This window comes from Pleurodeles waltl, chromosome 4_1, assembly GCF_031143425.1.
Source record: "Pleurodeles waltl isolate 20211129_DDA chromosome 4_1, aPleWal1.hap1.20221129, whole genome shotgun sequence".
In the NCBI taxonomy this organism is placed as follows: domain Eukaryota; kingdom Metazoa; phylum Chordata; class Amphibia; order Caudata; family Salamandridae; genus Pleurodeles; species Pleurodeles waltl.
Genome location: NC_090442.1, coordinates 311,181,503 through 311,194,198, shown reverse-complemented (window position 1 = coordinate 311,194,198; position 12,696 = coordinate 311,181,503). Strand labels below are relative to the sequence as shown.

The 12,696-nt window shown below is 44.7% G+C and overlaps 1 protein-coding gene across 1 annotated transcript in view; it reads right to left on the bottom strand.

Annotated features, from left to right (window-relative positions):
* Window positions 1–12,696, bottom strand: part of TIGAR (TP53 induced glycolysis regulatory phosphatase) — a 211,176-nt gene that overhangs the window by 89,747 nt on the left and 108,733 nt on the right. The window contains exon 5 of the mRNA XM_069228408.1: window positions 2,160–2,270. Within this exon, the coding sequence (XP_069084509.1) occupies window positions 2,160–2,270 (111 nt within the window). The remainder of the gene's footprint in view (window positions 1–2,159; window positions 2,271–12,696) is intronic.

Sequence of the window (12,696 nt, the reverse complement as noted above, 5' to 3'; positions counted from 1 at the left end):
TGAAAGGGGTCCCAGTAGAATTAAATTATTACAGGTGAGAGAGCGTAGTTTAAACATTACCTATTCTAGATGTGAAATGCTTATATTTAACAATGCTGCATTAATATTATTCATTGAAATGTATTTTAAACGTAAAGAATTATTGTACGCATATACTAATGTCATTTATAAGAAATAATTGTTTGCATTATGAATTGATCGAATACATTAACACTTACGAAGATCGCATTTATGAGAATCCATAAGTCTTAAGTTAGCGTGAGCTGAAGAATTAGCAGTGCAACTCTCATATTAAAGCATATTTTTCTGTTTCTCCAGTGTGCGGACTTGCAAAAGGCCATGACCCAGCATTTGTTCTTTTCTACGTTTTTGCAACATTGATAGTTTTTCCCATTCGCATGCTAGCTGCTTTAGTATAGAGTTATACGCTTTGCAACAAAATATGGACACTTTCAAGGACGTTCGACCATGGAAAAGAGAACTTTTGACCCGAAGAGTGTGCCAAAGAATGAAGTAACCCCGGATGTGCCACCTACGAAAAACGTCAATTATGAAGACCAATCAAAATATTTTAAATTATCTTAAAATGACAAGTGCATTACTTAATGTATAATTTGATAGGTTACAGATAATGGGGAAAGTGACTGTCCAATAGAATTTTGGGGGAAGGTATTGCGAAAAGGGGATAAAAACCTATGACGCACAAGACTCGAGAGAACTAGGTAGGGAATGATATCGATTGCATCCAGAAACTCTGTCACTCTGTTTGGTGACTTGAGACTTAATAAAATGTATCCTCACCCTTAGTTGCATCATTTCACTTTCTTCCTTATGAGGGAAGTGCCCCTTTCCCTTAGATTAGATAGACTGACGGTGATTCAACTGATGTCCTGAAGACGAAGACTGATCCTGTATGCTGACCTATCCTGAGGATGGTAAATATGACTGTTGCTATTGAAATTTGTCTATTTGCTTTTTCTTTCCTAGGTACCAACTGCTGTATTTTTGATTAGAGACCTTAGTTAAATGTTTTCCAAATTGATGTTCTAAATTGTTTTTGCATGAAGTCCAACATGCCGATGCTAATTAGTGGTTAGGTTAGGATTCACCTCGACTGACGCAACAAACGTGACTGACATTGTGCTATGCTGAACTGCGACGTATATGCTATTCTACAAATTTGATTTGTGGCTTAATGTTTGTCATCTTAACATTGTCAAAATCTTATCACAACTGCCATATCGTGACTATGCTCTTTTGCTTCTTGGTTTTGAGATTAATACATTTGCTATTAGATTGTAATCAATAGGGAATAAAATTCACAAAACTTCACTAAGGTGTGGTTATTTATGGCTGAAAGGTCATGGTTGCGCCGACAGTTTTAACAAATGTCTAAACTGAAATATATTGTAGTGATCTATGTTGATGATATTATTGATATATTGCTTGACATATTGATCAGTTACCTCGTCTTACGGTGTCTCACCACTGGGTAAAAAGATTCATCGGCCTAAAACGAGTCCTAATGTGTATAAATTAACATAGAAGGATGCGTTAACACAGGCAAACAGCTCCTGAAATAAGCGAGTTTTCAAACATTTCTTAACTGCTGTTCGGCTGCGTAATTTCCCTCTGAGCAAGGCTGAGATTGTACTACAGCCTTCGAATGAGAATTTTTATGGTTTTCCCCATGGTTCTTTCAGTTGCACATTATTCGAACAGTATATCTGGGACTTTCAGGGCTAAGGGCAGGAGAACTGGAGAGTCAATATTTTATAAATATTGTGGCACTTCAGCTCTGTAGAAGAAACTAGATTGGGAGTCTTGTTCTTTGCTCATTTGGGAGCCAGTTAAGTTCTTTCAGGGTACTAGTAATGTGATCTGGACTCCACAGTTTCAAGTAAGACCTGCCTAGATATTCTATCAGTGCAATCTTTTTTCTTCCAGGTGTGTCCTCTGTTTACTTTAAATTTAAGCAATGGCTTAATGCCGTTTGTATTTTGTCTTACAAAATCAAAGAACACATTTAACAATCATAGTTGTCTTAAAGATCATGTGCAATTCGAAGGAAAATACTTTGGAAAATATACAGAAGAGTATTCTTAACTCACTATACACATACATTTAACGTTAAAAGGCGAATCTACAGAAAAACTCACCTCCTCCAGAGTTTCTCCTCCCGGAGGAGTATACTTAGGGCACTGCTGTCCAGCAGCCTTTGCCCTGGTCTTTAGTTCACTTAGCGGCTTTCCTTCAGCAACTCCATATTTCTACATAAAAAAAACACAGCTCGTATTAGGAACTATGCTAGATAGATCTTGCATGTGTAGCTGTAATTATAGGATTACCTGCATTTGAACAAAAAATAAAATAATGTAATTAAGAAAGCAGCAAATGCAAATTACTGTAGCTTCTGTAGACACTTACAGTGAGGTAGTCCACATTTTCTAAAAGGTTTGTCTTTAAAGCCATTGTAATGTATCAAAGTATCCAACTGTTATAAAGGAAAATGTACTGAAGACAGATTAGTATGATGCGGTCTTTCTTGCCATTTAATATAGCAATAGCCAGTTCAAAGGACAGGAACCGTAGTAAACCACCCAAAAGGCTTAGGTCTGGACTACCAATGTTACCTACATAGGCGAACCACTAATCCTCTCTATGTACAACCCCAGTAACCCTGTACTTCCTCTTTCTAGATACGCTGAAACAGTTTATTAATGTAGAAATAGCAGACTAATTAAAAAACGTGGATGGATAACAGAAGGAAAAACACTATCCAGGCTCGCTCCTCCGAGGCGTCTTCAAGATGACTGAGGCACCGAGGCACTGGTGACTTAAATCTGAGGAACAAAAACAGTTCAAATGGGAGGGTTACAAACTGAAAGCAAGATCACTCAGTTTTAGGGTAGGATATTACTTGCCTCCGCATCTTTGCTAAAATTAGGACTTTCCACATTTTATGGCACAATCAGGGGCTCATATTATGCTATTTTAAATGGAAAGGATCACAGAAAAGGCTGCATGAGCCACAGGTTTGCAATAAAAAAAAAACGTAGAAAGTAGAAACTAAAGACTAATCAGCAGCCCTCAGAAGATATGCAAGTCTTGCTCCAAAATGTTTTTGGAGTCAGGGCATCCCTGGAGGAATGGGCCCAAAAAACGTAAACCTCTATTTCAGCTTGGAACAAAACCCAGTTAACTCATCAGGCCAAGTTAGCAGAAGACACTGGAGAATGGGGTTTAATGATAGAGTTAAGGAGTTGACTGGGAGATGTTCTTAGAGAAACCATCTGGCCTCGATTTCTTTAACCATTGTATTTCACAAATTTGTGAGTGAACCCGAAGGCAGGGTATTATGCTGCTGACATAAGGGTCTTGGTTCTTCTCAAAACGGAAGAGAAAACTCCACTTTACAGTAAACTGTCAAACCAAAACGTTCAAATCTTTCACATCAGAAATTCTTTTGAACTAGACAAAAGATAACATGGTCAACTTTGCTGACAAAGCTTTTAAAGTCAAGGAAGCGTTATCTGGCAAATAAATAAATATGATTAATACCATATTCAAATCCCATAACGAAGTATATTTGGGAACATGAGGTATACTCATCCCTATTCTCTGTAGCAGTCTGCAAATCATAGGGTGTTTCCCCACAGGCTTTCTTGCAACGTATTGATGGTGTAAAGAAATTGCAGATCTGTGTGTGCTGACAGCGCTAAGATTTTCCATAACATGGATGATGCCCTACGAAATTGGCAATGGTAACATCCGTACAAATGGGATCTGTATTTGATTCCATAACACACCTATGAAGCCCGAGCCTATGTCTTGCTGGAGAACATAAGATTGTCTGACCTAAGTCCTGGGAGACACCAGATAGAACTTAAACTTTCCATGCCATCAGCTCTAGAAGGCCTGTGATCACTACATTGTGAAACTGACTCATGACTGTGAAGGCCCTGGATAATCTGTGGGAATCCAGAAATCAGAATTGGAACCTCTATAGACATTTGTAATATATGGAAAACAAATTTGGCACAGACAAAAGGGAGTTATTATGACCAAGAAAATCAATTCCCTCAAGCCGTGGCCAGCAAACAGATGACTGAAAAGGTGAAAAGGTGCAAGGTGTTCCCTGATCCCATGGATGAAGAAATGCATCAGACGCCAGGCTACTAGGTCTGACCACAAACTGTAGGAACTGGGGAAGCTGGGTATTTATGGCTGGATGTGAAAAGATCTACGGAGAAGAGACCTTAAAGATAGTGAAATACTGGAACAGAACTGCCAGTAGCTGAAATCTCTTAAATAGCAAGAACACCAGTCTGCCTCTGAGTTGAACAACCCCACGAGATATTCTGCCTGCACAGATAGTTGATGTTGTAGGCAATATTTCTGAAAGTACTTTACTAAGTTTGCTAGTATCCTTGATCAAGAGCCCTGCAAATGATTCACCACTGTGAAATTGTCCAGCCAGAGCAGAACGTAGTATGGAGCCTGACCACGTGTGAAACACTGGAGTACAGGAGCTAACAAGAAACTCAAAATAACTGATGTGCATGGAGAACTGTCTCTTTGATCATGCACCTTAGGTTTAGAATTGGCTGCGACATGCACACCATGCGGATGAACCTGTGCCAAATGTTAACAGTATATCTTGATGATATTGAAAACTGATCCACCATTCCAGGCCTGAATGTGTTCCAACCACCAGGTTGCCCCCTTTGGTCTCTTGATCAGAGGAAATGAGATCAGAATAACTTAAAAAAACACTTTATCAAGTGTCATATTTTCAATCTCTGCAAAGAACGAAAATGAAGAGGTCTACAAAACACTGCCTCGTATTGATGATGCCAGAGCCCTAACAATCTGGCTAGATTACAGTGGCATATGGAAAAAAAGACTATTTGAAGAGATCACGCTTTTTTGATAACCCTCAATTTTACCTCCTGAAGCTGTAATGTAGAGGACGTTAAATTTACTAGTAAGCCAAGAAATTCTACTGACTGAAGGAGAAAGTAAAGACTTTTCTTGGTTTATCACAAACCCCAAACTGTCCAATAGGAAAATCATTGTTTACAATTGTGTAATGAGTTCTTGGTCCCGAGACGTAATCAAAATGTCATCTGGATAAACGAGTAGCCGAACCCCCTGAAGGTGAGCGACCACTGGCTTGGTGAAGCACCAAGGTGCTGAGGAAAGACCAAAAGGGAGCCATGTGAACATGTACAACTTAACCCTCCCACCCCCCCCAACTGGAATTGAAGATATTTTTGATGAGAAGGAAATATTGGCTCAAAACATATGGCTCTTTTAGGGCCACGTGAACGATCCACTCTAGGGACTGGAGACAATCCTGCAGATGGAGTTTAGTCTCCATCTTCAAACATTTATAAAGCAATAATTGATTAAATTGACAGAGGTTTATTACCGGTCTTGCCTTGCTGTTCTTTTCCTTTACCAAGAAAATACTGCAAAGAAAGATTAACTGATTGAAAGCCATAGGCTGTGTAGTTTGTTTGTGTACTTGGCCCTTATTTTCTAGGAGGTAAAAAAAATCTGAATAAGCCAATGAAGAACTCCATGCGATATCCCTGAACAGTTTGCCGAACCCATGGATCTTAAATTATTTGAGCCCATGCCTTAGAGAACAGTGATTTCTGCCCTTCCCCCAACCCTTTTACTGGGATATTTGTGCTGGCCTCTACAATGTCCTTGCCACCTCTCTGTCTTTGAGGGTAAAACTTGGTCTTTGACAGAATAAGCCTGATTGTCCTCTGTAATTTTGTGGACTGGAGTCGGTTATTTTTGGGAAATGATCAGCAGAACGGCTTTCCTCTTCTGCCAGTTTTCGAAAAAAAACTTTTGCCAAAAACCTTTCTTAATGAAACCAGAGCCTTTTAAGTAGAGCTAAGCATATTCACATATTTTGGTGACTTTCATCAATGAATTCTCCAATGTTAGAAATTGGGTCTCTAGTTGACAGAGGTTTGCACCCGGTCCAAGTAGGGACCACAATCCTAGTCAGGGCAAGTTACAAAACAACCTAAATTATCATGTGCTCACCCTCCGATAGCTTGGCATAGAGCAGGCAGGCTTAACTTAGAAGGCAATGTGTGAAGTATTTGTGCAATAACTCATACAGTTACACAGTGAAAACATCACAAAAGTACTCCACACCAGTTTAGGAAAAAATATTTTTATCTGAATAAAATAAGACCAAAACGAAAAAAATCCAATATGCACAAGTCAAGATATCACTTTAAAAACGTTTAAATGAGTCTCAATCCTTAGGAATCATTGGTTGTATCCTTTTAAAACACAGTACCTGGGATGCGTCAAAAATATCAATGCAGTCGGGCCACAGAGAAGGAGATTTGTAGAAAAATAAAGCGATGCATCAGTTTTTCTGGTGCAGCAAAGGCGATGCGTTGTTTCTTTCCATGCTGCAAGACGATGCATCGGTTTCCAGGAGCGCAGCCTTGGTTCCTCACTGTGTGCAGGGATATTTTGACAGCCAGGGATGATGAATGGGAAATATCGAACACGCTTGTAGGAAGGAGCATACGCTGCGCCGATCCAGTAGGCAATGCAGTGATTTTTTCAGCCGCGAGGCAGATGCTATGTCGATTTTTGCAGACGTTGCGTCAATTTTCCGATGCACTGGATTTTCTTCTGTTTGGTGAAGTCTTTGATAGCCCCAAAACCTCAGAACAGTAGGTAAGCTCAAACCAAGTGTTGGAAGGTGGATCATTAGTTGTGTGGCCTGCACAAGTAACGAGTCCGCACACGACCGCCACTGGGAACCAAACAACCCATTGTAGCGCTTGACTCTCATAGGGTAGCGTTGCAGAGCAGTCAAAGGCTTACTCAAGGGAGGTGGTGTGGGCTAGTAATCCCCATTCACAAGCACACAAGCATGACTCTTAATAAATGAATGTCCAGTCTGTGCTTTTTCTTTTGATAAAGTAAAAGTACATTTATTATTCACACACACTACTCAATACTATGCAACAATCTACAAATATATACAAAGTGATAGAATCACTCTGGGCTAACATTATGTAATCTCTCAGGTCTCCTTAAGGGAGAATATAATCCAACAATCCACATGGCAAAACAATCCCAGTGCCCCCCTTGCAACATTTGAACATTTTGACAGTATTCAACACTACAGTGCAATGATGACACCTACATTTGTGATTAAATACTTTCATCTTGCCAAGAGATGACTGTCAGTATCATTATTCAAATTAGCATAATCAGGGAACATAAGAGACCAAATTCTAGCATTATAACCATCAGGATTACTTTTAGATTACTTTTGGATTACTCCTATTTAACCATGAAATAACAGTAGAATACATGGGGCCGTACCAACCAACACCTATGGTAGGCACCCTTGCACAACCAAGAACAAAAGTTCACTGAAGCTTGTGCTTCAAACATCCATCCAACCCTTGAGGGGTTCTCTCTCATGTGTCCCACCCTACCTAGGGTGGGGACACCAACAGATGTTGGGGGGAGGCTGCGCTGCTCCCCCTGTCTCATACTACTCCGTTGGTGGTGGCCCCCATCTCCCTGGGACCAACACAGGCGTTTTAGGGGCTCAAACAACAGCCCTTGCCCCGCAAAGCATGCTGGGGCGGCTGCATAAATGATTAGTGGCTCTCCCGCTGCGCTGGGGAGAGCCGCTGTGCCCTGTTCTTTCTGTTTTTCCTTTGAGGGGGTGCCGGTCCCACCCGGACACCCCCGCGCCACAACAAGGCTCCCTCGTTGGAGGGCGGCCCAGGGAGCCCACCCCTGGCCGCCCCCGCCGGCTCCCCGCATGGCCAGCACCTCCGGGTGCTGCCGCGCGAGCAGGCCTGCTGAATTGGAGTCTGCCCGCTCCAGCCGGGCACACTCAGGGATGCTGGCGGGGGGGGGGGGGGGGGGGGGGTGGGGTGTTGGGGGGGGGGGGGGGGGGGGAGTGCAGCGGCACTCCCCCTTCCTCCCGGCATCTTCGGGCCCCAGGATGGGGTCTGGGGCCCCTCCTCCTTACAACGGGGAGCGCGACGGCGCTCCCCGGAGCCGTCCTCTTCTCGGGGTCCCGGGATGGGGTCCGGGGCCCCTCTCCTCCTTAGTGGGGAGCGCGATGGTGCTCCCCCAGGCCCTCTTCTGTTTGGAGCCCCGGGATAGGGTCCGGGGCCCCTCTGGCTACCTTCACGGGGAGCGCAACGGCGCTCCCCGACTTCTCTTCGGCTGGGGGTGCACGACGGCGCACCCCCACTCCTGCCTCTTCTCTGGGCCCTGGGATGGGGTCCGGGGCCCCATTTGACCATCTTCACGGGGAACGCGACGGCGCTCCCCGACTTTCCTTCTACTGGGGGTGCGCGACGGCGCCCCCTCCCCATTACTCCTTTCTTCGCGGGGAGCGCGACGGCGCTCCTCGGCTTCTCTTCGCCGCCGGGGGCCCCGGGATGGGGTCCGGGGTCCCCTTCCCACAGCGGCAGGGGGTGTGCGATGGCACCCCCCCCCAATTTAACGTCCAACACGGGACCAGGCTTCACGGGGCCCCGGGATGGGGTCCGGGGCCCCTTCCTCTTCTGCGAGGGGGGAGTGCGACGGCACCCCCCTTGCTCCTCTTTCTCCTGGGCAGCCCCCAGGCCTGGCCCACCCTGGGGGCACAGTCGCAACCAGCTGCAGAGCTCCACGCGCTACGTAGCTGCTTTCCCAAAGGTCAAAGGTCGTCATCCTTTGTCTGGTGATATCTTGGGCCCCCAAGGGCCGATTTTCATCATTCTTGTGTCGTTCCGCTCCTGGTGACAAGCCCTTGCCACCAGGAGCACTCTCCTTAGGCCTCCTGGCCTGGAAGGGTCCCAGATCATAAGGGAGCCAGTCCCACTGACTCCTGCGCCAATCTTTCCTCTGGGTTCCCTCTTTTCCTTCTGGGCAGCGCGCTCTCCTTGCGCTAGCCCAGTCCTTCCCCCAGCTAGTCCTCTGGGGGGGTAAGGGGGTCAGCTTGCCTGGCCCTGGCATTCGCCTCGCTGGCCTGGGTCAGAGTCCCTGCCCCAAGGGCAGTCAGGAGGTTCTTCCTTCCAGTTGCCCATGACGCCTGTCTGCAGTTCCAGTGTCCAGCAGTGAAGCACAGCCAAGAGAGCGAGCTCTCCCCTGTGCAGGACCTTTTAAGTGGGGGCGGAAGTGTCCAGCAGGTCTGCACCTCTGGCCTATCCAGATGTGCCACATCACTTCCTTGCCCCCGTCCCCTCCTTCTTGCACAGTCTTCTGGGATAGCTCAAGATGGCATCCTCCAGGAGTTAGTTGCCACATGTGCTCTGAAAATCTCAGCCCCTCCTACCTGACATTCCTCGCAGGGCTTCTCCAGCCTGCTCCTGGCACGGAATGACAGCTGGCTGATTGATGCTAGGCCCTGCTCCAGCAACTGGACAGGGCAGTAATTGGCCCTAATCCTGGGCTGAGGCAGGGAAAGATGACATCCCTGGATGACCCATAAGTTGTACAACTATGCTCCTGTAACCTACTGCATCATTCTTTTCTTACAGGTTACAGTGTACTTTGGTGTGACTCTGGTCTCGGTGGACCCCAGAGAACTGGAGTTGCACCCTAGGCCCTCCTTTTCCATTGACATTCAATGGAGTATCCCCCCCCAATGCAAATATCTTAAGCACCCTGACATTGGCATTGAACTGGGTGTCCCTACAGTGAAAAGACAGTAAGCACACTGACTCTCCCTCACATGTATACACCCCTCATGAGACCTACTCCAGGTCACCACCCACTCTGCATAGTTCCTCCTGCACCAGGACTACCTAAGCGCAGTTCTTGGGCTGCGCACACTAGGAATCCTCCTCCCACAGCCCTCACATGGGTGCACATCCAATCGCACACATGATCACATGTAACCTGCCTGGGGCCTCCTGCCTTGCTGAGCCACAGCAGCCTTTCCTTAGCACGGCGACACCAGCGGTAAACACCTGCAGTCCATTTTACCATGTGTTTATTGTGCGGGAGTCACCTCATAGGAGGCTTCCTCACAGTAAACAGTCAAAAACCAATTGGTCAAAAATCGAAAAATCAGGGCAGTCCTGATGGTCAGAACCGTCCTCTAACACCAAGCCCTTGGAGAGCATTTGTAGAGGAAGGCAGAGTCCTTCCAGCAGAATCAGGGGTCAGAAGGGCATCAAGCAGGGCAGCAGTCCTTCCAGCAAAGCAGTCCAGAGGAGTCCTTTGGGAAACCAGGCAGTCCCTCTGACAGAGTCCAGTTGTAGGTCTAGAAGTGTCTGATTTGGTATTTGGTGGGATCACAGACCCAGTATATATACACACCCAAAACTGCCTATGAAGTGGAGGAAATGTCAAAGAGTGGTTTTGAAGAGCACAAGTTTCCCTTTCAACCCAGCCCTGTCTGTCATGAGCCCTAAAAGGGGGGGGGTGGTGTTATAAGTCCTTTGTGTGATGGCAGGACACTGGCCTTTGAAGTGTAAGAGAGAGCCCCTCCACCATTCCTACCAGGGAAACCCATCTGCATGCAGATGCAGCTGAGTGTCCAGTGTTAATAGCTGTCCAGGTGGAATGCACAAGAGAAGCTCTTAACCAGCACAGACCAGACGTGGGTTGGAGACAGGCTGTAAGGCACAGATGGCAGTAAGTGCAGGGAAATGTCTACTTCTAAAAGTGGCATTTCTGAAATAGTAACGAAATTCCAACTTTACCAGTAAGTAGGATTACTTACTACCATTCCAACAATACCAAATATGGCAAGTCGATTCCTCTCAGATCAGAAATGATCACTTAAAAGCATATAAGGGAATTTCTAATTCTGGCCTATGAGAGGAGCAGGCTCCACATTAATGAAAAACAACTTTGGTTTTTTTTCACTACCAGGACATGTAAAACTTATAAGTACATTTCCTGCCTTTTACTTACATAGCACCTTGCCCTATGGGTTACCTAGGGCGTACCTTACGTTTGACTTGGAAGAAAATGAGAATTTAAGGCTTGGCAAGTAGTTTTAAATGCCAAGTCAAAGTGGCAGTGTAACTGCACACACAGGCTTAGCAATGTCAGAACTGGGATATGGAACACAGTTAAGGGGCTACTTATGTGTGTGGCACAACCAGTGCTGCAGCCCCACCAGTAGCATTAAATTTACAGGCCCTGGGCACCTATAGTGCACTTTATTAGGGACTTATAGTCAGAGCCAAATATAGCATGTTTAGGGGAGCGAGCACAGGCACTTTAGTACAGGTTAGCAGTGGTAAGGTGTGCAGCGTCCTAAACCCAGCAAAAAGGAGATCAGAAAAATGGAAGGAGGCAGGCAAAACGTTGGGGGAAGACCACCCTGAGACTGTCAGGTCTAACCCCAAACTTGAGGCCTTTTGCTGCTAGACCTTCTTCAGTGGAAGCCAATTCAGTCACTGCAACGGAATTACCAGGTTGGCATTACCAATTAAGCAAATTGCCCTTTAAATCAGTGTTGGAACACCAGTGAACATATACTTATGCAGAGCTGAATTCCACCTGGGAATTCAGATCCACACTACTCATAATCTGGGTCTTAGTGTGCCCTCCCTGAGCTATTTGATGTCAAAAGTCCACCAAAGGCTGTTTGGTGAAAACACCTCCACAGTGTCCAGGAAAGCATTGTAGTTGGGTTTACTGATCCCAGTCTCGTTGTGGGGTGTGCAGAGCTATTGTTCTGTAGTCATAATTGAAAGAATGTATTTATTTATTTTTACTTCTCCCAAGTTTATATAATTTCGGACCACCACTCAATTTCACTTTGGGACTAGGTTTCTCTTTATTGCAGAAGATACCACTCATAAAATGCGAATTTACTTTCAATGAAATATTTCACTTACTTGCAAAAAAACAAAAAAGTGCAACATGGTGTTTGCACAATTGTTGTGCTGTTAAGCCCATTAATATGGGTTATGTAAATGCGATAGTACGAACAAAAACGATATATGAACAAGTTCGTATAGGCACCGTAATAAAAGAGAAATCTGCCATCTTTGGTGTTTCATAAATTTGGTGAATTTCATTCGAAAACATCATGAAGTCTAAGTAAAATGAAGTCCTGTACATCCCTAGAAACCTACATATCTCAAATGAGATGTTTTACTCATGCATAATAGTAGTTTCTCTGGCAATGGATACTTTTATGACAAGATCAGAGGCTTACATTATGCTGTCATTCTAGCTATTCAATTTAACAGCAGCCAGTTCAAACATAGAAAGCATAGATCAGTGATACAACCGTACCAAACTACAATACCCAGCAGGCTTAGGTGCTGGAGTAGCAATGCTACTCGCACAGGTGACTAATTAGTCCTCTGTATGTAGACCCCCAGCATCCCGTACTTTCTCTTCCTTGCTTCCGGGCTGTCAGTTAAGTGCACTTATTTATTTTGATATTCTGAAAGTGCTTAAAGACTAATAATTATAGCTCGTTTGTCAGGCTTTCATTTTTCATGTTAAGCAGAGACGTTTCTATTTTATAACAAAGAAATGTGGTTTAAGAATAAAAACCTTCTGGAACTGCCTGCGGAGTTTCAGTTTTCATGGGGGGAGGTGCCGTTTATTTTAAATTATATATCAGGACCGGAGTTCTTTCTTCACTTTTTATTATACAGCAGATTCAAAGTACAACAAAAAATATATAACGAACTACAACTCCCATGAATCCGTAGT